Source organism: Photinus pyralis, unplaced genomic scaffold (genome assembly GCF_008802855.1).
Source record: "Photinus pyralis isolate 1611_PpyrPB1 unplaced genomic scaffold, Ppyr1.3 Ppyr1.4_LG3b, whole genome shotgun sequence".
Lineage (NCBI taxonomy): Eukaryota > Metazoa > Arthropoda > Insecta > Coleoptera > Lampyridae > Photinus > Photinus pyralis.
Genome location: NW_022170510.1, coordinates 8,923,377 through 8,949,913, shown reverse-complemented (window position 1 = coordinate 8,949,913; position 26,537 = coordinate 8,923,377). Strand labels below are relative to the sequence as shown.

At 35.0% G+C, this 26,537-nt stretch overlaps 2 protein-coding genes and 1 long non-coding RNA gene across 4 annotated transcripts in view; 2 read left to right on the top strand and 1 right to left on the bottom strand.

The window, feature by feature from the left end:
* LOC116166801 overlaps positions 1-26,537 on the bottom strand; it is a 73,140-nt gene that overhangs the window by 20,397 nt on the left and 26,206 nt on the right. The window lies entirely within an intron of this gene.
* LOC116166796 (protein obstructor-E-like) lies at positions 7,267-8,768 on the top strand. Its single transcript, XM_031481934.1, has 5 exons — positions 7,267-7,484; positions 7,763-7,960; positions 8,009-8,215; positions 8,265-8,478; positions 8,528-8,768. The coding sequence occupies exons 1-5, from the start codon at positions 7,445-7,447 to the stop codon at positions 8,583-8,585; spliced, it is 717 nt and encodes a 238-aa protein (XP_031337794.1). The 5' UTR covers positions 7,267-7,444; the 3' UTR covers positions 8,586-8,768.
* Positions 8,921-26,537, top strand: part of LOC116166798 (protein obstructor-E-like) — a 35,027-nt gene continuing 17,410 nt past the window's right edge. Inside the window, exons 1-3 of the mRNA XM_031481936.1 lie at positions 8,921-9,076; positions 9,128-9,331; positions 9,399-9,605. Of these exons, the coding sequence (XP_031337796.1) occupies positions 9,034-9,076; positions 9,128-9,331; positions 9,399-9,605 (454 nt within the window). The 5' untranslated portion in view covers positions 8,921-9,033. The remainder of the gene's footprint in view (positions 9,077-9,127; positions 9,332-9,398; positions 9,606-26,537) is intronic.

Here is a 26,537-nt window from a genome sequence, read left to right as displayed (position 1 = left end):
CCTTCCTAGCTCAAACCAAAAATCGCGTTTTTGGAAGTATCTTAAAAAAATATATCTTTCGATGTAAAATAAGAATATTTAATAAAAAGTGTAGGTTTCTATGTAAAAAAATTAAGTTGCCCCTAGACTTGACTCTTAAGGTACAGTGTGAAAATGTGCATAGCGTCATTAAATGGGCCTCTCTCTATGAAGAATATTTTATATAAATCATATTTAGCGCATTCGCTATTGTCCGCACTTTGGCCGTATGTATCACTACTAATCCTCCACTTTAAGCTTTTTCGTTGTGGTTTCTTTCTTATACGGTGTAGTACAGCCCAGATACCAGAACGACAAAAGTTTATTTGAATTGGTCACTTCTTTCCTCGCTTCTTTCCCGAGTTATTACTGATTCTGTGGGGGGAAAATGCGCTTTCGACGAATCGCGAGTGATCACGTTTTTAACTTGTTTTATATTCCCGCTCGTTTCCGCAATTGACTGTCTCAAGGTAAATGGGATCCCTGCATATAAATTAATTAACTGACATTCAAATATAACAGTTCAAAACGGGTAATCGTACATATCTCGGGTCCCACGTTGTTTCGACTGTTTAAACTTGACTATTTTTTTCTCAGTTTTTTTTGTAATAAAACATGGCACAATTTTTGTAAGTTGCACATAGAAAAATAAGGTCTTTCGAATATCTTAATAAAAATTTTAGGTTGGTACTTAAATCTGCCCGTTATTTTTCGTTTTCGTATTAATATACATATCCAAAATTTGAACAAAATCCGTCGAGCCGTTATCTCGGAAAATAGCCAACGTCGTACATACAGACGAACAAAAATTTTATTCTTTAAAAGTTGCTTAAAATGATCTTTAACATCGACATTTCAACATGTCCAAAAAGCAGTGATCACAATACCCCCCTAGCTCGAGCTAGGAAGCTAATAAATTTCTTCTTTCTCGCACAATAATCTGTGTGGATTGGTTAATGTTGACAAATTAATTAATAAAGACACCAAACCTTCCCTATACTTGTATGGTTTGGTGTCTTTATTAATTAATTTGACTACAATTCAGTAATCACCCCATTTTGAATTAAAATCACAAGATGGATATCTCCATTTCACACTTAATCGCGTGTTTGTTTATTAGACGATTCTGCTGAACGAAAACCAACTACTAATTAAAAAGTGTTACAATAGCTGCACAAATTTTCATTCTGTTCCGCTTTCTACAAAACCCGTTCATTTTAGATTTCGATACAAGGATATAATTGCGCTTATTATTCAGTGTATAAAATTCAGTTTTGAAAAAAAAGAAAAGGGCTCTCTAGTTACAAAATTAAGTTTTTGCACTTGCAAAACTGTGAACTTTGAGCAGCTGAGCACCTTGCATACATTTTTCTGTATAGTTTCGTTACCTACGTAACAAGTAATATGAAGGTCTTATTTACGTTAAATTTCGTTTGGTTTATAAAAGGCATCAATTCATTTTGGGAAGGAATATTCTATTTTCCAAAAATTTGACCAAAAATCAGATAATTTAAAACCCAGCGTATGCTGATATATCAAATTTATTCAAAATGTACTGTAGATTAAACATAATTAATAAAGACTGGAGCATCTGTTTAAAATATCTAAGTGATGGTTAAGTTCTGATAAAACCGATAACAATGAAATGTATCTTATATCAAATGTTTTATTATTTATTGTATAACCCTTGTATAAATTTTAGAAATATATTCGCGTTAGTTTCCAAAATAATAATGGATTAACTTGTTTCTCTTCTTTTGGAAAATAACGCTGAAAGTATCACACTGTATGTATATTGGGTAGGTAATAACATTAAACATGGAAAATATGGGGGGATTAGGTATCTTTCATAAACCACATAAGTTACTTAAAAACCTAAGCTTAAAAGTTCCCCTAAAACGTTGGAATTTGAAAATTAACACAAACGAATAAGAAATGACCGATAACTGGAAATTTCCCCCAGAATGCTATCTGGGGCGACTTTGAATGTCGTTGACGTATCCTCCATCTGTCAACCCAAATTCAAGAAAAATAGATCTAGATAATCGATTTAGATTTATAACCTGAAATTTTAAAATTGCGACAACGAACATAAACTTTAAATCCTTGAATGTTGCTACTTGTGTCTGCTTATTTTTCATGACCTCATTTATTTTATTAGTAACGCGAGATTTTGAATTATTACCCCAAAATAAAACCAATCTCGAATCTCTGGAAAATGTCTTGCTTTTAACCCCGTAAAGTAGAGCTTGGACAGAAATCCCACAGATTCAAGTGGTCATCTATCCAGGTCTTATAGGTCAAACACTTTCTTCCGGCGCCTCGTGCATGCTACGCTACGCTTTCTTGTCTACGTATAAAATGTACCATAGTTCACGAACTGTAGGTACTGCATTTCATCCTATACGTACCTAATCGTTCTTCTCTCGCCCTTAGTTTCCCATGCTTACCATCGGGAAAAGATGTAGGTAATATACTATTTCCTACACTCGTACAAGAATCCAAAATATTAATTTTGCATGCGAAATGTAGTCGTTTTCGCGTAAAAGACAATTCATTTAAACGTAATCTATTAAAGAAACCAAAATATTTGATGTACCATGAAAATTACATCCCCCGCGATCGAGGATTCCAGTATAAACCAAATTTTGCTAAAATATTAGGTAATTTGAAAATCAAATCAAATCTGGTCTACCGGTACAGTCAGGTTGTCGGATCGACTGCAACATATTTTTAAAATTTAATGTGGTTGGTGGCAATTTTTATACAAATTGACGCAAACCCTTATAGGTACGAGTATAAATTCTCCAGACGGATGGAATTCACGCAGGTATATTCGCTGTATATTTTCCATGAAAATGTGCTTAAAAAAGCGAATTGATACACGCTACACATCAGATGCTGTGCTGTGCTAATCTATCTACTTAAAAGCAACAAGTTCAAACAAAAGAAAGATCTCTTGGAGGTTTATTGAGCAATTTAATGAATCATACAGGTAGAACCACTTATGACGCAGGCAACGATGAAAAGTAGAGACAATTCAATCTGATAATGAATAATAATAAATAGTGGTAAGTGGCCGGCACGGAATATATGATGGTGCAATAGAAATTTCAAAAACTACGTGTGGTCGTGTGCTATTAAGATTGTCGAAACCACTAAAAGATTCGATAAATTTTGTGCAGATACGGTTGTTCACCTGAGCTTCCAAATGTAATTTTAAAAGGATCCGTTCATGATATTAACAAATTATCCTGTGTACACAAGCAGAAGTGCGTATACGAGAACGTACCTTCACTTATAGAAAAGATCATACTCTGTATTTATTATAGGAAGGAACAGAGTAGGGCAGTGTACGGTTGATCTCTTACTAAAACCAGATGCTGAATCATAGTAATTGTTTTTCGAAAAAAATATTTTAGTTTTTTAACTTTCGACATTTTTTCTCCGTTTTTTTGTAATAATACCCAACATCATTTTTGTAGATTGTACATAGAAAAAGAAAGTCGAATAATTTATAAAATATAAATAAAAGTCCCTACTTTAATTTCTGAGTCAAGTAACGGCATTTTACTGACGAGTTTTGTATTAAATTTTATACATAATCGTCTTTTTCGATATGGAATTTCAATTTTCATATAGGAACTTTTACCCAAAATCGTCTTGAAACCTTCAGTTTCATTCCCACTTTCTGTCCAGAAATTTTAGTTTCCATGACAGGTGCAGAGCAGACTACGTTTCCTGCCGCTTGTCACTTTACTGTCCGCATCGATTACTTTACCGGCCGCACCGCACCGTCACTTTACCGGCCGCATTTGTGACATTTCCAAATGTCTATGATGACTCCTGTCATTACTGACAGATTGACATTAATCAAAAGTTCTATATAAAAATTGAAATGTTATACTAAAATACGATTTCGGGTAAAATTTAATACAAAACTCGTCAGTAAAATGACATTACCTTACTCGGAAATTAATATCAAAATTTCCTCGCCCACAGTAATGTGTCATTTTTCTGATTTATGTAAATAACTACTGATTAATGTCAATCGGTTACACAGAGATGGCAGGAGTCATAGACAATACTAATGTGACAAATGCGGCCGGAAAAGTGACAGGGCGCAGGGAAAGTTGTCAGAAAACGTATTACTGCTACTGTTATGGAAACTAAAATTACCCGACATAAACTAGGCATGAAAATGGTTTCATGACGATTTCGGTTAATGTATTATATTCAAAGGTTTGTGGTATGTTTAGCACAACCCATCAGTTTGGGGGACGCGTATGTCCATATCATTTTATGAAATCGCTAGGTTTTTATCACCATTGGGCTATGAAAAAGTCTATTTTGCATAGCAATGTCTATTTTGCATAGCAATGTAATAATTAAACTGCCTATATGGGAAGCATATTTCGTAATAATTTAAACATGACAAATTGAGATAAATAGTAATAGCAATATAAGAATACGATCCATTTATTTGAAATATGAGTTCTTGCGGATTCAGAGCTCAATATAAGCAAGTCACCTTTTTTTTCTTATAGGTTCCATCTTTTTTGTTAATAGCTGTGTAGGTTTCTTTAAATAAATAGCATTGGCTTCTTAAGTTGTTTTAAATTAAAGCCGATTGAAAATTAAATATGTTTCTCATAATATAATAATTGACTCTGCACGATATTAATTGTATTAAGTGTATTTGTTTACTTAGTGCAATTTTCATAAGTAAAGTTATACTTATTAGGTAATTTACATGTATCCGTCTTCGTGTTTAAACTACTCTTTCGATTTTGAAAAAAATCGAGATGTACCTATAGATATTTTGTGATTTTTAGCTTCCTTTCACTGTTTTTTGGACATGTCAAAATTTCATCAAATGTCGATGTTTTAAGAAACGAGTAGATACCTAATATTAGAGACTTACTTGCTTTAAAACTCGATCCCTTTCCACTTAAACTTAATTTAATTAAACACCAATAGAAACTTTTTGACCCACTATGCATAACCGAATGTAGAACAGAAGAAATTGTATTTTTATTTTATAATGCACGGACTTAAATTCAAGCCTCAGACCTAAGTTAACGCGAGTTAAGTAGACAAAAATACGATTTTTTAAGTTTTTGTAATGTTGTCTCTATCGAGTAAAAATCCAATATGGCTTCCATATAAAATAAGAAACTTGATTCGCTCGAAATTTTCGTTATTTTCGCACCCTCAGATAGTAGAGAAAAATTACTAATGGTTTGTCAAAATTATTTATTCTATTTATAATATAAATGGAATTTTATTATTCTGTAAGTTTATTAAGCGCCTGAACAACGCGACGCAAGCTTTATAAGTGAGTCGATGGTGTCCGTCTGTCCGCGAATACGATAACTCCCAAACGCTTGGGTGGATATGCCACTTGTAACAAGCCTATTGAAAATGGGACAAATCATTGAAAGAAGAAACGGTAAAGAAGCGCAACTACAGTGAAAAATTGCCATACATATTCCCCATCTCACTCGCCGAAGCTTCCCGCTCTCCGTTTATTAGACAAGGGGCGCACATTTGAATTGGAACACTTACAATAAAAAAATAAATAAATATACACCGAAAATCTTTGAAACTGGTCACTAAATCAAGCACTGTGAATTACGAACTATACAACCTTTATATATCCAAAGAGTTTTGGTAGAAATATTCATTTGATTGGGAAAAATCTTACCAGAGCCACATTTCCAACATTTTTCAAATTTTTGCCAGTCGTTTTCCCAACGAAATTACTTCACAAAGAAGCCCATAAAATATTTTCATTGACATCATAAATTTACCACAAAAATATCAAATTATTTTCTTGGCAGTTGAGTCAAATCATTTAGTCGTTATTCTCAGTAAAATTAATACCAACAATGGAATAAGTTTATCACCAAAATTAGATTTAAAAATTATAATAAATTTCCTATAACATCGAAAAAATACAACGAAAGTTGTCAGAACAGAATAATCTTTTGTAATTCTAAGAAAATGATTTAAACCCCTTCAGAAATAGAGTAGCAGTCGAAAGGCCGAAGAACTGTTTCCATAAACTTGCTAATAAACTTTTTATTAGGTAGGGAACACCTCCGCATAAGGGAAAACAATTTGGACAAAACAAAGTTCATAAAATTTACCAATTTAAGAACAAGGTTTGTTGTAAAAATTCTCCTGCTCAATCAAATTTTTAAGCGATTACAATATTAAACGAAAGTTAATTTAATTAGTCACAATTTACGAAATATAACTTACAAAGTAAAAAAAAGTACCCATTGCTGGGCTATTACAAATATATCTGCAAATCATTTAACCACTTTTATTTTGGAATTACTAATAAAAGACGAGATAAACGCCTACAAAGTTCTTGACATCAAAACATTTTCCACAGCTTTCTCTGCATCTGCATATGCAGTTAATTGTGGGCATGCCAGAGCTGCAGCATAGACTTGCCAAATTTGAATTTGCTAATAAGAGAAACGAAGATGAGTTTAGCAATTCAATTACAGGTCAGGAAGACTCGATATGTCCCTTGGTGCGATTGAATAACCACTTCCAGCATTGTCCGGTGCGCATTCTTAAAACAAAGAGCGATTAATATTCGCTTTCGCTGTTTTCATTGACTTTTAGGAGTAATTGAAAAGAAATAGTGAAAGAATTAGCAATTATCCTTGATTTTAAGATCAGACCTTCAGTCTTATAAGAACCGGGAAGGAAATGGATCGTTCCTGATTCAAACTGAACCATAATTTTGAGTTATCTCATAGGTGTTACACCAATCAGTCATTACATAGTCCGTTATGAATAAACTAGGTACACTATTTTCTAGATAATAGCTTCTTATATAATCTCATTTCATTTTTCTAATTATGAAATGTATGCAGTGAAAGTATTGATAAAGGTAAGGTTTACCAAAAATTTTCATTTGCTAAGTAGTACTCAAAAATCGTTTACATCAATAATTTGAAAGTTACAATTAATTAATGAAGACGAACAGATCTAATTTCCATGTTATTTGTGTAAATATAACCTTGAGGGGTCGTAAGGATATTAACCAATAATGGCATTCCTTTTGCACACGTAAATTTCTAATAGGAATGAAAAGTCTAAAAACGCTTGAAATTCTTTACCAATGCAGCTAGGTATAGAGAAAATATATTTACCTAAAGTAATATGAAAGGTTAACTTCTTTAAGTGGTAGGAGGCAAAAAGTGGCCGTCGAAGTGTAATGAATATAAAATATTCTTACTCGTACAACGATCCTAGATTGGTCGACCCTCTGAAAGCAAGCTTTTAAATAGAGGAACTTTATGCAAACTCCCAGTCAGTTGGCACTAGAAGGTGGACATTGTTTTACCTCGTTTCGGTTCATTAATTAGTTTAACGCAAGTATTGTTATACCTTTTAAGTGAAAATGAAAGTTCTAGTGGTTGCGGTTTTTGCTGTGTTCGCACGTAAGTATACTCCACATCGTTGTTCCATAAAAAAACCTACCTACAATTTACCGATGGTACCTAGTTATGAGAAAGTTACGCAACACTGTATCTTAATTTTCTGGGGGTTTAACAGCGTCTAGCTGGCGTTTGGAATTTTGCATGTCGTTGACATTTAATTTAAAATATTCAAGTCGTGCAAGAGATTTTGAAATCGCTTTCTCATGGCCCATCCTACGACCGGTTGCATTATGGATATATTACACCTTTCACTTTTATGTAACGTTGTTCCTTTATAGATGCACAACAGTTTAAATGCCCCGCAAAGGATGGCTTCTATGAAGATCCAGTTCAATGTGATAAATTCTACGAATGCTACGATGGAATTGCGACAGCGAAACTTTGCCCAGATGGTCTAGTCTTCAATCCCGCCATCAGAAAAATCAACAAATGTGATCAACCCTTCAGCGTTGAGTGTGGAGATCGTACAGAACTTCGTACGTAACTTACTCCGTTGCCGGTCGCTTGTAACACTCTACTTTTAGAACCGGCACAACCTTCGGGATTATGTCCACGAAGAAATGGATATTTCTCCCATCCCGATCCGAAAGTCTGCAACCTTTATTATAATTGCATCGAAGGTGTGAGTACAAAGCAGTCTTGCCCACCGGGACTTCATTTCGATGAATTTACTGGAACATGTGTTTGGCCCGAGTCGGCCGGGCGTGAAGGATGCGATGCCGGTGAAACGAGTAAGATATGCTCACTCTCTTGGGAATTGTAAATCAACCTCTATTTTAGTGGTACTCAAGGATGGCTTTAGATGTCCGAAGGAAGGTCAAACTGACTCAAATGGACAGTTGGTGGTCCATCCAAAGTTTGCGCATCCAAACGATTGCCAAAGGTTTTATGTTTGTTTGAACGGAGTGGAGCCCAGGGATTTGGGATGCATAATTGGTGAGGTATACAATGAAGAAACGCAAAAATGTGATGCCCCAGAAAACGTACATGGATGGTAAGTGATTATACTGAAGTTTATTCGTGTGTTCATTCACTCATTTCAGTGAGGACTGGTATAAAGAAGAACAGGTGCCAAAATCGCCGTTAAGTAAGAAGCCTTAGATATAGTTGATCGCTGTGAAATTTTATACTTTACCATAAGCTTAAATTGTAATTACTATCAAACCAAGAATCTGTATTTATTTTTCGGTACGTTCAGTTCCGTTGTATGTATATTCTTAAGATGAAAATTGTTCCTAGTCTGTTTTCGCTTACTTTAAGTGTAATTAAATACAGAAGAAATTACGCTCATCTTGTTTAATGTATACCTGACGCAAGTTTTGAAATTCTAGGAACTCTGCCTTAAAGTGGTCACCAAATTTACATGAAATTCCGAACAAGTTTTAAAAAACAACTAACCTGTATGACAACTATGAAAAATGGTTGAGTAACTTATTGCATTTCGCATGAAGAATAGCTAGCCGCGGGCGAAAAACTGTTTACAACTTTCTTCGACATATCTATAATTAGGTACTTCAGCTGACAGTGCTTGATTGGGTGTGCAGTCAGTATGTTCATTTCGGTGGTAATTTTTGTGGTGGTTTGCTTTTGCGGTTCGTATTTTTTTGTATTTTAAATGACCCATCGTTAATTTAGCTTTACAGGGGTGTCAGCCCAAGATTATAGATGCCCCCAACGTACGGGTTTTTTTCCCGACCCTGAGCAGTGTGATTTATACTACGTGTGTTCGAAAGGACACGCTGAGCCTAAACTGTGTCCGGATGGTTTGGTTTTTGAAGACACCGATCCTAATCACGAAAGATGCGATATTCCCGCCAATATTGATTGCGGTGATCGTCAAGCACTACGTAAGATTGTTTACCATTCATTTTATTGTGTTTGTTGCGTTGCCTAATGCATTTATATTGAATACAGAACAAGCGAAACCAAGTAAAGGTTGTCCGCGCGCGAATGGTTACTATAGGCATGATAATCCATTAGCCTGTGACAAATTTTACAATTGCGTTAATGGAATTCCTCATGAACTTCCGTGTCCGCCTGGATTAATTTATGACGACGTGCGAAGTACGTGCGCATGGCCACATGAGGGTCACAGAAAAGACTGCAGCAAACCAAAGAAAGGTAAGAACCAAATTACCACATCATTAATAATATGTTTGATAATGGTGTATCGTGTATTCCATGAAACTAGATACTATTTGTAGGATACTTTTTCTCCTCCCTGAGCAGAAGTCTTTCATAACACAGAATCTAATGCAAAAACCGCACATTTTCTGAGCCGTTTGCTTAACCTGGTTCAATTTCCATTTTCAGCATAAATACCAGTTCGTTAATTAAATGTCCTAATAATGTGCACATGCAGTGAGAAACTGGTAAATTTTCGTATTCGTCAAATATCTTGAAAACCACAAAGTAAAATTAAATGTAAGTTAACATTTGCAATCCACAAGACTTTGCAAATCCCAAAAATAATGCCGTAAATGGAATGTGAAAAAAGGCCCTTAGCTTGCTTAAAGACCCTCATGTAGAGCAATGGATAAAGAGTTTGACAAACTTTTTACACAAAAGCGCATAGTAGCTAAGTTTAAAAAACTCATGCAAAATAACATACACAGGATAACTGAAACGGTCGATTATCGGGGAGAAGATATCAAAAAATTCGTTAAGCCGCTTGTGAGCAATATAAGTCTTCCCGAAAATTTTGCTACCCCGCGCACCTCTGTACGATGAAAAAAAATAGATTTTTTATTATACCTGAATCACAATCTCCGTTTTAAACACTCAAATGCGTGCGAAAAAGGGCCTTTAAAACACACGTGCTTTAAAGTTGCTAAGTAACGATACTTCAAGTATGACTTTTGAAACTGTCATCTGGATGAAATAAAAAATCCTCTAGGTCGCTTTCTGTAAATGCAGAACATTTCTTTTGCTTTTGTACCTATCCTTTGGTTGAAGCTTTCACAAACGCGCGTAATTTAGGGTATGCTTCCAAATCTGTTCCACTTTTTAATCGCAACATTGCTTTAAAGTTTTGAATGAATGCACCAAAATATAGAATATTTAAATACCTTTGACATTTCCTTCATATATGCCAGCATTATGGATGCATTTAAGACTATATTCGTAAGTAACTTCCTATTCATCCATGGAAACAGCTTTTCATATTCTTTATAATAGGCTTTACTGTAGTTGGATTTTACACCTACCAACGTTTGTTTAGATTTTACAACAATCGATTTAATGGACGGTGTATTATCTTTTTCAACGGAAATCGTTTAATTCACAAAGACGATGATTTTTATAAGCAAACGTCAAGTGACATTTCCATGACAATCGTGAAATTACGAACACCCAGCCCACTTAATTAGCATGTATTCGAGTATAACGTCAATATGACTTCATTGTATTTCCTATTTTTAAATTATACTGCAGGTATAATAAAAAATACTATAAGATACACGTGTATAATTGGTCTTTAAAACACTTGCAACGTTAAAGGCACTCCGCTTTGCGTCGTGCCCTTAAACTCGTTGCGCGTGCTTTAAAGACTTGATTATACACTTGTATCTTAATATACTATTTCATCCCCTTGAAAAAGAGGTGGTTTTTTTCAGAAATCGTGAGATCTTGGAAACGGTTCAACTTTATGGGCCCAAACAATTATCTTCTGTTTTATCATAAAACAGGCTATGTTACCTCCAAATTTCAAACCCCTACGACATTTTTTCGCAAAAATAAGAATAAAAAACGAAAAAAACAGTTTTTCCGGTTTTTCTAGGAAAATTGGAGGTTATGTGAAAATAGTGCTGATACAAAAGTTGCTCATTTTTTTAATCTCTATAACTTTTACGTTTAACATTTTCGTCTAAAATCAATAGTTTTACCACAATTTGCAAAATACCACTTTCCATCCCTTTCAACCCCCGTGATTTCACCCGCGGAAAAATCCAGCTGTTTTAATTATTTTTTCCCAAATTCTATTCATTCCGCCTGCCTGAAAAACCCGGTTTCTCCCGGTAACTAATTTTTTTCATACAAAAATATTATATAGCCTGGACTAATATACAAATAAAGTGATTCTAGTTATAATCTTATGAAGACGGTCGTACTCAACGCCTCTCTTTCCCATTATCGCTTTCTATGACCTGCAGAAACGGGAGGGGGCTAATTTTACCCCCGAACCCATAGGGGAAGTAATTAACTATTTTTTTTTTTTTGTTTATTTAAGGCGTCGACTACTTGGTCATTAGCCTATTGTAAATACTGTATAAATCACAACATGTCGAATATATTTGCAGACCTTAGGTATTTTATTACATTTTTAAGATGTTGTGGCTGTTTGAGTATTTCTCCTACTTCATCTATTAAATGAAAAGATTGCCTGATGGGCTCCAGTACCGGACACTCCCTTAGGATATGTTCAACAGTCATTTGATTACCGCAGCGTACACAAACCGTAGGAGGCTCCCCGCGTAACAGATGGGCGTGCGTTATTTGCGTATGACCGATTCTTAAGCGGTGGATTTTCACTCGCTCAATCCTACTGAGAAGTAGTGGTGGTCTCCATGGTTTAGGGTGTACTAATGCTGCTCTTAAGGCTGCTTTTAGGTCCAGATGCCTCACTACCTGAACGTCCACATGTCTCACTCCCGTGGCTCTTTTAGCAGCTTCGTCTGCCATCACATTGCCACGTATACCAACATGGCCAGGTACCCAAATCCAAAATATGCTTTTCCCAACCTCGACAACATTGCTGCAAACAGCCTGAATCCTTTGCACTAGTGGGTCCCGAGGAAATCGAGAATTAATACTATTTAATGCGCCCTGGCTATCACTTACAATAGCAAAGCTCTCCTCTGTATTGCTCATAAGGCAGAAAAGCAGAGCTTGCCATATGGCATACAGTTCGGCACTGAAGATGGTGCATGAGGAAGATAGAGTCCACTCATGTGTTTCGCCATCTACATAGATGGCACATCCCACACCCGATTGCGTCCGCGACCCGTCCGTATAGATAGCCTTAGGGCTATGATACTCTTCCATAATGGCGTTAAATTTCCTTTGAAACTTTATAGCAGATGTGTTCTCTTTCTCAAATTCGGTCAGAGCAAAACATGAAACGATCTCAGGAACCATCCAGGGGGGAACTTCTCCAAATCCTACAGGTAATACTGTTGGCAGCCCAATATTCATCATTCTTAGTAGTTCCTGTGCTCGTACCCCAGTAGGTCTTGTTAGTGAAGGTCTATTCTCGTATCCATGACGATCTCCAAAAAATAATGTATAATTAGGGTGATTTGGCTGAGCACGGATCCCTACTACGTATCCGCACAGGAGCCGATCACATCTTCGGAAGAGAGAAGAAAAACCAGTTTCAGTGTATAGCTTATCCACGGGACTGGTTGGAAACGCACCTATACAGTATCTCAAACCGGTATGATGTATAGGGTCTAGTTTCCTCAGCGTCGACTTGCGAGCCGAGGAATAAACCACGCACCCGTAATCCATTTTAGACAGAAGAAGGGATCGATGGATATCTAGCATAGTATCGGGGTCAGTACCCCACTTAGTACCCGCAAGGGCTTTAAGGATATTGGTGACCGACTTACATCGCTCAATAAGACTATTGATGTGCAGATTCCACCTTAGTTGGTCATCAAATATGAGACCTAGGAATTTGATAGATCTTGTTATTGGAATGGGGTTGTTCTTGAAGAAAAGGACAGGATCGTAGTGCGGTCTCCTCAATCTACAGAAATGGATGCACTTTGTCTTTTCAAGCGAAAACCTAAATCCTGTATTTTCCGCATTCTGCACTATTTGATTTATTGCGGGTTGCAGTTTCCGTGTGATTTGACCAATGGACGCTCCCGAACAAAAAATTGCCAAATCATCAACGTACAGGCACCTTTTTACATTGCAGTCGATATTGGCCGCAATATCGTTGATGGCTACCGCAAATAGCGTCACACTTAGTGGAGATCCCTGAGGGATTCCATTTTCAACTACCCTTGGCCTTGAAAACGTGTTTCCACACTTCAGTCTGAAACTCCTATTACCAAGATAGTCCCTCAAAAATAGAGGTACTATATTATTTATTTCTATATTAGCGTTACTTCCTTTGTAATGTTTAGCACAAATTCTACACAATATTGCCATTTCGAATTTCATTTATTAATAGTTATTAAAAATATTAAAGTTGTCTAAATTCTCTAATGCTAATGCTTAAAAGGATTCCATGCATTATAACATTTTCGCACATTATTTAAACTAGAATAAGGAATAATAATAAAATAATTCGGACCCCTAAACTTGCCTTTAGAATTTCTCAGCCTTGACTGAAACCCAACCGATTTAAAAATAAAGACCAAAAAATAAAAATAAATAAAAAAATTCGTCCCTACATAGGATACTCCAGTTTGCATCTTTTTTTATGGTTTTAACCTACGTGCAATCTGCACAAAAGTTTATGTAACTGTTATATAGGTGGCCATATGCCTACACCGAACAGTTCTTCAAATATCTGAGTTTTTTCGAAATTTTTTTAAAATGTAGGTACTTCATCACGAAATAAACGAAACCGATCCATTATGTTCAAGATTTGCTTAAATAAAACTCTTCAGTACAATTTTACATTAACTTTAGTCTAAATTTACCGTAAAAATGAATTCAATTTAAAACAAAGACGTTTGAGCGAATGTCTGGTCAGGTTTACCTACCCGTAAGTGTTATAAAACTAAATATATTTTAGGTGAAACCGGTTTATTGAATAACCCTTTCAGAAATCTATTCTCATATATCAGCTCGTCGTGGGACATCCTGTACAACTTTTAACTCAGAGAACATTTGTCCCACAATACAAGCCCCCGAAAACTTTACCCCCTCAGTGTTGTCCTTCAATTAAACAAGCGCTCGCAAGATTCCCAAAATTTGCATTCGCCTACGCTAAAAATTACCCTCAGTGTTTGATGCGTGATCCTCGACCAATTCGCAACCGTAATATTCCACATGGAAAAACGTACCCCAAATTCTCTTTCCGTATAAGAAATGTTGCATAAAAAATACCCTCACCAATTCTCCCCCGAAATAATCGCCCTTAAAGAAACTACCCATGCTCGGAATATTCATCTAAGAATCTAAGGATTAATCTAAGGATATAAATGTATAGAAGTGACACCTCGTTGATTTAACTATTTATAACTCGAATATTTTCCCTTACCAAAACTTCGAGTTATAAGTCAAAATTTTAACCTTTTGCGGCTAAAGTTTCGACCTAAAGAAATAGGAACATAATAAAATAAATAAAAATCTTTTACTTTATGTTTTGAGCTCGAGTTCACCGTGTGCAATTGTGGGACTTAGTGCTATTAAGGATCTGAATATTATTAACCCGCGTAATAGTGCCTGTACCGCAGCTGTTAAAGGAACTTTTCAGGCCATTTTAAGCATACATGCTTTGGAATTTTCGGGCATTGATCGTGTTAATAGGTCGAGTTAAAACACAATGCTTTTCTTTGTATTTCGGCCGCTCGAAAAATTCCGGTTGCAATAAAATCAAAGCTCAAGGAAAAACTTGACCAAATGGTAACTGGAAATATAATTGTTCCTGTCTGGGTTCACCCAATCATGATAGCACCTAAAGATCGGTCAATTTTAAATCGTTTCAAAAAACAACTTTCGCATACCCACACAGGATGTAGTAGCCCATTACTTTTCTTTATTGGATGCATCATCTGCTTTTCTAAGGTCGATAAAATTAGCACCTCCACTTTTCCCAAATCAAGTAAACATATGCCTATAATTTATAACTAATTAAAGACTAATTTGTATCGCAAAATTAGAATTTGTACCTATGCCGGAAAACCGATTTTTAAAGTGGGGGTGCCAACTTGAAATCAAGTTACCACTCCCACTTTTTCCGATTCAAATTTTATTAGTCGCATTAAAAACTATGAATTAAAGACTAATTTCTACTAAAATTATATTTTCATTGTCTAAACAATTTATACATTATTTAAACAATTTTTTACTAAAAAAGGGCAATTCTCAAAATTAATAAAAAGAAATTGAACGTATAAATTAAAGACTAATTTATACCTAGACGAAAACTTGACTACAACTTGGGTACAAATTACTCTTTAATTCATAGTTTTTGATGCGACTAATAAAATTTCAATCGAAAAACGTGGGGGTGCCAACTTGATGTCTAGTTACCACCCCCACTTTAGAATCGGTTTTTCTAATGTTGTGGGTACAGATTAGTCTTTAATTTATACTTTCCATTTATTTTTATTATTTCTGAGAATTGCCCTTTCTTAGTAAAAAATTGTTTAAATAATTTATAAATTGTTTAAATAATGGAAATCTAATTTGGGTACAAATTAGTCTTTAATTCATAGTTTTTAATGCGACTAATAAGACTTCAATCGGGTTGCTAACTTGATTTCAAGTTATTAAAAATCGGTTTTCCGGCAGAACTAAGCGGGTACAAATCTAATTTGGGGGTACAAATTAGTCTTTAATTAGTCCTAAAATTATAGGCATATTTTGACTTGATTTGGGCAAAGTGGGAGTGCTAACTTTATCGACCTGCTTTTCTACATATTCCCTTGATTATGAAAACTCGAAGATTTGTACATTAATCACACCATTTGGTACGTATCGTTATTTTCATCTACCATACCATACGGGATCTCTTCTACACCAGAGATTTTCCGAAAATGTATGTACGAGACGTTAAATGGATTACCATAATAGGAATTTGTATATTGTTATGTATTAATTTCCGAATTATTTGAATAAATTAAATTCTATGTAACAGTTTTATGGAACAACATTTTGACGACCAGAGAGTTCGTATTTCATCTCACAAATTGAAGTTAAGTTACACGCGTTTAAGGTAGGAGATCCAATAATGAGATCAAAATTTAATATAGGTAAAATCCAAAAGCTAATTGGCCACGAAAATTTTGAAATTTTGAGAAACACACGTACCTATCCGCTTATTAATTTTGACCACCGAGGAATTCGGAAGCATAACTACAGTCGAAACGTCGCTTAATTCCCCTGCATTGGACTTAATTAATTTTGTCGCTAATTTAGAAGAAATGAAATTACCACCGGCACCAGAATCTAACAATGCTAATACCCTAAAATTAGAAATATGTACAAAAATAATTGAAATACAATTTGAAGTGTCAAGTCTCGAAATAAAGGAGCAAATTAGTTTTTCTGGATAGCTAGAATTTTTCATTTGCCGCTTCCTACAATCACCAATTAGATGCCCATAATTGCGGCAATATCGACAAAAATTATTGTTGCGAGATGAAGCGTTTGGAGTTAACCTACTTTGGATTCGAACGAAGATCCATTACTAGTTATAGAAACTCTATTTTCATACGAATGATTGCGCCTAATTACCGCTTCGATTTTCTGAATAAGCTAAGTAAGTTGAGGGTTGTTGATAAATTTTAATAATGTCAAAGGTTTCTTTATTGCAGTGAGCATAAATAATAGAAATTAAGTGATCTTCAGAGTAATCAAGGTTTAGAGCAGTAACCTTAAGCTTGACATCTAAAACAAAATCATTAAATTTCTCGCTAACCCCCTGCAGACGATTAATAAATTTGTCACAAAGAAAGGTACTGGGGGCAATTTCGCTGGCCTAACCTTGGATCTTCAAAAATTAAAATTTGAAGTTGACCATGTCAAGTTTTTAGGTCACCTTATTAGTAAAAATGGTATAGCTCCAGACACATACAAAATTCAGGCAATAAAAAGCATAACACCAAAAAAAATCAAAAGGAACTTCAGCGATTTTTGTTTTATATCGAATATTTTACATGTATTCTTAAATTTAAAATTGAAATACACAATAAAATTGAATCGTACTTTGATTTATATTTATGTTATTTTCGCTAGCAGCGACAAAGTCTTGTTATAGAGAAATTGGGTGTGGTATCTAAGGAACCTCGGATCATAATTCATTTAGGTACCATAAAAGATACCGAAAAAACAACAACAACAACAAAATTATACACAATTACCGTTGCCATGTTCCTAAAATATTTTTGGCACTAGGGGCATGCTGTATTCGAATAGCGTATCAAATTTGATTTTTTTTAATGGAACACCCCACATTTTATTGCAGATTTGGAAAATACCTATTTTTTTATGTAAAATATTATACCTTTAGCTTTTACGATTTCGCTGTTATATCCTTTTTTCCTCAAAATTTGAGTGTTTCGAATTTTTTTGGGAGAAACTAAATCGTAGCGGTCGGCAGTTAAGTTTTGAATTGTGACACTGCCACATTATTTTTGTAGGTAGTTTATAACAAAAATAAAATATTTGATTCGCCTTTGCCAAATGATTTTTTTTTAAATTTCACATCCAGATTCACGCGCTTTTCAAAAGATCTGAGTAGATTTACTGGGAGTGTAAAACGAGCAAAGGGAGTTAAACGGAAGTCAGTTTTGGCGCAAGATAACGAATTGCAAGTTCTCGGAGCAGCTCTTGACAATCCTCATATTAATGTTCGTGAAATTAATACGAACACGGAGATTTCTGCATGTGGACTATAAACAAAACAAACAAAAGTTGGCGTTTCAACTTGTTTTTTTTTCTGAAAATTATTAAGATGTAATTATGCTGAGGGCTGTCACTATAAGTGGCTTCCTTAGATGGCTATAATTTGTGCAAACCCTCTAGTTCAAGCAAATTTCCGCATCGTCAGAATACAGCAATAGGTACGAGTATAATAATAATAACCATTTATTTACATTCTTGTTGTAACAGAAACCTATAACCTATGTATAATAATGTAAATGTAAAAAAAAATGTCCAAAATGAAAATAACTAAAATATCATTTTTAGCGTCCTTAGGTGTAACGACTAAGTTAAAAACTTGTTGTCACTACACCCCAAGGTGTACGTAGATAATAACGCTTTTTGAACCGATCACAAGTTGAGAGTGATAAAAAACAAAGAGTTAGGGTAGAGTATCCGTTATAATAAATAAATCTGTGATTCAAGATGGGAGAAATTATTGTGGAGAAGTTCTTTAATAAATTTGATAAACGCATGATATGAAATTGTTAAAGGGAAAGACAAATTTGTGTAGATTAATAGGTAATTATATAGCTTTTGTGTATAATACAAGAAGTAAGATTGACCAACTTTTTTCCGTATTTTTAAATTATACGCCAAATTCTTTATTTTTGTCCTTGTATCGTAATTGTGTTGGGGAAAATTTAACTTAAGCCTATTAATATTTTTATATATAAATCGAGATACCGAGAGAAGATATGATGATTTATTGTAAAAAGGTTGGTGTCCTTGAATAACAATTGAGAAGGGTAACGTGCATGCTTTTTAGCCATAATTTTGATTATTAGCTTCTGTGCCACCTCTAACTTATTTAAGTATTTGTGAGCTGCCCCACCCCACGCTAACAAACCATATCCCAGCACAGATTGCACAAAGCCGTAATAAACAATTTTTAATGAATTTTCATTGCAGAACCGTTTTAACTTTCTAAACAGATAGACATATCTCCTTAGTTTAATCACAAGTTGTGTAATATGATGGTCCCATCTTAGGTGTTTGTCAATGGTAACACCAAGATATTTGATGTGGTCCCTTTGAGATATACTTAGAGCACAACTACAATTAATCTGAGAGCAATCTGATTCATGGATTTTTATGTCATCATCTATTGTTTGAAATTTGTAAGAGTGAAAGGGAATATACAGAGTTTTGGTGTAGTTGAGAGACAGCAAGTTTTGGTTTAGATAACGTACAAGTACAGACAAGTAACACGATGTGGATTGTTTGACTTGTTCCCAAGTATCTCCCACCACGTACAGTACAGTGTCGTCCGCATAAGAGACTATAGTAGCTCGTTCAAAACGTAAATTAATTATGTCGTTTATGTATAATAAGAACAGAACGGGACCTAGGATGGAACCTTGGGGAACTCCACTTACCACTTGTTTGGGACTACTTAGGGTACCATTGATTACAACCACTTGCTCTCTATCCGCAACAAAACATTTCAGTAACGACAAACACACTCCACGAATCCCGTATAATTCCAACTTTTCAAATAGGATGGAGTGTGAAACCGTGTCGAACGCCTTTGCAAGATCCAAAAAAACAGCTATTGAGGGTTGTGAAGAGTCCACAGCCGTATAAATATTAGAGAGTAACTTTGCAAGTGCGCCATCCACTCCTCTTCCCGTCCTAAAACCATATTGATTGTCAGAATATACCTCGTGACGATGAAGGAATGATTCAAGTTGAAGTTTTAATATATTTTCAAATACCTTCGATATACTCATATACAGGACGTTAAAGAAATCGAACGAAAATTACTAATATTACAAGGATCACCACCTTTAAATAGAGGTTTAACTATTGCGGTTTTTAGAATTGTAGGGAAGTAACCATCAAGAATGCAACGGTTAAACAGTACAGTTAGAGGTTGAGCTATTTCTGTTATTACATTTTTTAACATCAGTGATGTTATGTTATCTATGCCGGAAGAAGTACTTTTTTTGAGTTTATTGATTGAAGACATAACATCATTTGCAGTAATTGGTAGGAAAAACATAGAACTTTTATTTGGAGTGATGTTATGATTATGATAGTCATATTTTTGTAACTTGTCAGCTAACAATTTCGGGACCTTAATGAAGTAGTCATTAAACATTTCAGCCATAACTATTTCGTCGGTTACCGTTTTCCCATTTTCGTCCTTTATCATGTGATAATTGGTTTTACTTTTATCTAGATTTATAGCTTCCTTTGTAATTTCCCATAAGGACTTCGCAGAACTACTTTTTGAAAATTTCTTCGTATAATAAGATTCTTTAGCTTTTTTAATTAGATTGTTTACATTGTTCCGTAATGTTTTATATACATCATGACGATTGGTATTGCTTTTATCTTTTAGATAGCTTTTAAAGGCACGATCTCTGTCTATCATCAAACTAATAATTTCATTAGTCACCCACTCCTTTTTCTTTTTAAGTTGTTTTTTTGCGCTTAGTGAAATTCTTAATGTAATTATTTAAGGTATCCAAGAAATATTTAAAACTATCGTCTAAATTTAAATGGTTTATACAATCCCAATCATGAGTTACTAAAGACGCCTTAACTTTGTTGTGATCTATAATTTTGTGAAGTGTGACATGTTCTGTTTGACTAGTTTTTGTAGAAGTTGCAGTAAATTTTAAGTACAGCGATAAACAAAAATGATCTGAAATTTTAAAAGTGGTAGTAATAGGCAAGATCTTGATACGATTAAAATCAAATTTTAAGTTAAAATGGTCAATACATGTTTCACTAAACTTTGACACTCTTGTGGGTTTTGTAATGCAGTTAATAAACCCATGTTCACTTAATGTATTTACGTATCTATCCTTGTGAGAACTCGTGTTAATTAAAGTATCCAGGTTAAAATCACCCGCTACCAGTTCAAATGGATTTTTGCAGTAACGAGTTATGTAACTTTCAAAAATATCAAGGAATTTATCAAGATAGTAGGCTGGAGATCTATATAATGATGTTATATAAAAGTTTTGCCCAGCTACAACAACCCGAGTTCTCATAAAAATAAATCCTTCAATGTTTATCAATTTTGTTTCGTGAACTAAACTACTTTTTATGTAAACAAGGACCCCGTCCGCTTTATTCTGGTTACTTCCGTTAGAATAACAGCAGTAGTCATCTAGATTCGCATACTCTCCACTTCCACCCGACCATGTTTCAGTCAATATTATTATGTCATATTTTGAATTAAGAGTATCGAGCAGTACTTCCAGCTGATCAAAGTTACTATGAATACTACGGATATTAGTTTGAAATACTTTAAAGATAAAGCTATTTACTCCCATAAACTTGTGTGTAGTTGTTATATAGGTAGGAACATCATTTATAATCACATTCTCAACTTGTGGTAGGTCATCCTCGAATGCTACATTCATGACTGCAGGTAATCTAAAACAAAAAAATTAATTTGTTGCAAAATTCTTAAAACTTAAAGATACAAAACTTCCTCATGCCGATGCCAGTAAGAAAAACACACTACTTCTTTATCCATCAATAATAATATTAATGCACTACAAAGAACCATTTATTTGAAAAAAAAATATATATATCCATCATGATCGAAATTGAAAAAAAAACTTCATCAACATCAACAGGCGAGTGAGAGCAGTTCTTCCATTGTTGTCACACAGTATATCGAAAACCAAAAAAAATGAGTTAACGCATTAATAGTAATTTTTTACATAGTGATGAAATTATCGGACTTTTTTTTTAACTAAAAATCGTATGGAAAGTGGTACTTTTTTCACGATTTTTACTATGCGTTTCCATGGAGTTTAGTCCTGTCTATGAACAATAGCATCCACTTTTGAGTGACAGTAAATCGCGAATGTCAATCAAATTATTCAATTGTGGGTTATTATGGATCACTATGCAAAAAAATTTCGTGTACAACACGTGTTGATATAGTGTCTTTTTTCCATGAATTTGCTTGATTAACTCGGGCATCGCCCTCATTAATCAAACTGCAAATTCATGAAAAAAGTATCACTATCAACACTAGTTGTACAAATAACTATATTGACATTCGCGATTTACTGTCACTCAAAAATGGATGCTATTGTTCATAGACAGGACTAAACTTCATGGAAACGCATAGTAAAAATCGTGAAAAAAAGTACCACTTTCCATACGATTTTTCGTTTAAAAAAGTCCGATAATTTCATCACTATGTAAGAAATATTCATAAAATCATTTATATAGAACATTGCCAAATGGCTTCTTGTTGAGTTTGCCCAGTTTGCTTGAAAAATCAAGTTGATGTACTCGATAATGTTAACTTAGCTTAATGGTCAATTTGTTAGCGGTTTCATGAAGGGTAAGCAAAGCTCTTTTCAATCGCAACAGTTAGTGATTTACAAAGAAAGGGAAATCGCAATAGATATTTCTCTACACATTCAGGTGGTATTTTGCAATTAGGCGTTCGAGAGAGAACCATTACAGTAAGTACATGATTATTATATGCGCTCGATTTGGATTAAATGTAAAATCTCAAATGATACCCTACTTCAAATACGCAAATACGACTATAGTACCTAATGATTGGTTTAATTATTAATAAATCACTTTAATTTTGTTAGAAAGTTTAGTGGAGTGATAATTTTTTAGAAATGTCGCAATCATTATTAATTCGAATGCATTATTTATGGATTACTGAAAAGTTTCCGGTATAAAAGTAATCTAAATCCAATTTTTGTCGATTATAACTAAACTAAAATGATCGTTAATATCTGTCGCACGTAAACTTTCTAATGCGAGTCTAATTGGTAATGTTGGTAAAAATTGGAGGATCCTCTTGGGCAATATGAGATTTAGCTATATTGTGATAGGTATCTCCAAAGACTGGCTGTACTTCTAACGTTAGCATATATTTTAGGACAGAACTCTAGGATTCTGTACTTTGGGATTATTATCACTTGAATTCCCTTTACAAATTTACTTTGCAAACATTTTTGTGTAGCGAAGGGTAGCTACTTTCAACTAATATCAATAGATCCATACCATCTAAATTGAAACATTTTCTGAACACCTCAAAAATTTAAAAACGCACTCGTAGATTCTTCGCTACAGTATATAAAAGGGAAGTTCAAGATTATCATCTTCAATTTTGAGAATGTGACAAAGAATAAAATTTCGTGGGAAAATCTTCTAAAACAAGTGTCGACATCGTATGCTCATCGTTGTGTGATTCTGATGCCAGTAATCAAAAATACACGAAAACATTTGAACCGACTGTGTAGCTTCGTGGTAGAGCGTTGGGCTACAGTCGGGAGATCGGGTGTTCGAACCTGGGGCGATTAATTATAATAAACAATTATTATTGCACAAATACTGCACGTTTATATGTAAACTTTACGTGTAGCCTAATGCATATGTGCAGAGAAGTCACACGGTGGTAAATCCAAACTATGTGGTGGATGTCGAAGATTAGACGTTGAACTAAATGGTTTCTCCTTTGAAATAAATTCCTTGCACCACTCTCGAATAAAGCCGGGCTCAGACGACTCGTGTACTTGGCGAATAATCGTTACTTTCGTATACTTGGCATGTCGTGTGAGTGGGTTACTTGTACAATTAATTGTCACTCGTTAGTTTTCCATTTCTTTTCGGTAAAATTGGTCCGAGTCAAAGGGATCACGATTATTCGCACACTTGCCAAGTACATACTTATCTATATGTACTTGTAGAGGCGCTCAAACGGAATGCACAAATAATTTGCCTTTAGTGCGATTATTAATTTAGTTTTCAGTTAAAGACGGAAGCGTACAGACGTTTTTTTTTGTTTTTTTTCTTTTTTTTATTGAAATGGAGTGGACAAATGAGATTGGTTGGAATTTCTTGTTTTTTATGAAAATGAGCCGGTCATTTGGATGGCTAAACACAAAGACCATAAAAATCGAAATGCAGTTAATGATGCCTGGAAAAGGATAAAGTGTTACAAATGTTCGCCCCAAATATTCGCCCTCGCGTACTTGTACAATATACACGTCGTGTGAGTGTCCTGCTTGCCATCGCAACTCGCCAAGCTCGTATACTTCCCAAGTACGCAAATAATTGTGTATTCGCCAAGTACACCAGTCGTCTGAGCCCGGCTTAAGATTATAATTACAAATGTTCATGATTCTCAAACGTTACAAATATCATGGTTATGATCGAATATTTTTCCATAAAAGGTAATCACCGATTCACTATAGGTACACAAAGTGCTCGAAACCAATAATGTCGTACACTTCACAGTTATACGTCTACCTCCATTCGGACTAAAAAGTCACGATGCAAATCACATCACTAAAGCCTGAGTACATATATTTTATCGTTTGATGCATAATTATGGGTGTCTGCCTGTCTAGCAAAACCGTTATCATGAGTGATTAGCTACATAATTAGGTATGTGGAATATCCTATTCACTTCATGGCTGAGTTACCACTATTTGTAAATGCAGGCGCGGAATTTAGATCACCAACTTTGCGTTCATTAATTGCAAGTGGTGAACGTTATTTCTTGGCGTTGGCCTCCACGAGGAATTAAAATTTTTTGTCTCAATTTTTAGCGCATTTTTGGTAACAAAAAGGAGCTTATCATTTCACTTTGTCCGGCTGGCTGGCTGGCTGGCTGGCTGGGCGGATTGAAAAACTTTTGATCTAGACATCGTAGAGAGGTCCGGTTTTTTTGCATTATCTCCGTCTTGTCGAGTTATTGGCGCAATGGACATTCATTAAGCCCGTAGTGGTTGCGTTTAATTAGAATTTGCGAAATAACTAACGCAGCTTGAAAACTTGTCCGTGCGTATATCGATTTTAAGCCGATCCGATTGATGTAGAGGAATGGCTTTTTTATAAAATATACTTTTGGCATTGCCTAACTACGGTCACTAATATGACTTATCTAGGATAACTACTTCAAGGTGAAAACTAATCAAAATCATAACACGGTGATGAGTTTTACAGTTTGTGGTATAATTTTGGTTAAAAATATCGTATCCAGGTCTGAGCGGTTTTTAGCGTAACACAACGAAGTTGAGGTAACGCTTATGTGCTCGTGTTTCCGTCCGTCCGTCCGCCCGTCCGTCCGTCCGCCCGTCCGTCCGTCCGTCCGTCCGTCCGTTCCATCGAGATCTCGGCCCCTGGGACACCTAGAGACTTCGGGTTTTCGCTAATTGATAGCTGCTATGGTCTATATTTGCCCATTTCAGACAGTTTTATTGCACTCTCTATTTTGCGCAGACTGCGCATTGCCAACTTTCTTATTTATGGAGATCTTTCTTTGAAATTTTAACCACAGATGCTTCTAGTAAAGGCAAACATTTCACACATAGTAAAAATTATGTAGACATGCGCAGTGACTGCGCAATGCGAACTTTCCTATTTATTGAGATTTTTCTTTGAAATTTTAACCACAGATGCTTCTAGTAAGGGCAAACATTGCGCATATACTAAAAATTATGTGTGCGCATGCGCAGTCCCTGCGCAATGCCAACTTTGCTATTTATGGAGATATTTCTTTGAAATTGGAACCACAGATGCTTCCAGTAAAGGTAAACATTTCGCAAATAGTAAAAATTATGTGTAGACATGCGCAGTGACTGCGCAATGCCAACTTTCTTATTTATGGAGATATTTCTTTGAAATTTTAACCACAGATGCTTCTAGTAAAGGCAAACATTTCACACATAGTAAAAATTATGTAGACATGGGCAGTGACTGCGCAATGCGAACTTTCCTATTTACTGAGATTTTTCTTTGAAATTTTAACCACAGATGCTTCTAGTAAAGGCAAACATTGCGCACATACTAAAAATTATGTGTGCGCATACCCAGTCCCTGCGGAATGGGACTGCGCAATGCCAACTTTCCTATTTATGGAGATATTTCTTTGAAATTGGAACCACAGATGCTTCTAGTAAAGGCAAACATTTCGCAAATAGTAAAAATTATGTGTAGGCATGCGCAGTGACTGCGCAATGCCAACTTTGTTATTTATGGAGATATTTCTTTGAAATTTGAACCACTGATGCTCCTAGTAAAGGCAACAACTTGTTGATTGCAGCGTTATCGGAGATTGGGGATTTCATTGAGGCAACTGAAGACGTCTTGATTATGGGAGACTTTAATTTCCCATTAACTGTCGGAAATCGGGTAGAGAAATTTCTTCAAGAGAAATTCAATATAGTGATCATCTCTCCCCGAACAGTGACAACGAATGGCGGAACAATAATTGACGGAGTTTTTGGCAAAATGGTCAACTACACTGTTGATTGTTCGGTTTACGAGTCGTACTGTTCATACCATCGTCCAATTATTATTAGAGTTCTTGAAAATTAATAAAGAAATATATGTTTGCATAAACCTTATTTTATAATTAAAATTTTCTGATAAAATACTGATTGCTAATGCAATACTGATCCGTCACGCCAAAAATGCGCTGAAGTCTCATCGATGCAC

Coding starts and splice junctions, on each gene's coding strand:
- LOC116166796 (XM_031481934.1), top strand. CDS start 7,445: ATGAAAGTTCTAGTGGTTGCGGTTTTTGCTGTGTTCGCAC. Junction 8,216..8,264: donor ATGCGATGCCGGTGAAACGA/GTAAGATATGCT, acceptor CCTCTATTTTAG/TGGTACTCAAGGATGGCTTT. Junction 8,479..8,527: donor CCAGAAAACGTACATGGATG/GTAAGTGATTAT, acceptor CACTCATTTCAG/TGAGGACTGGTATAAAGAAG.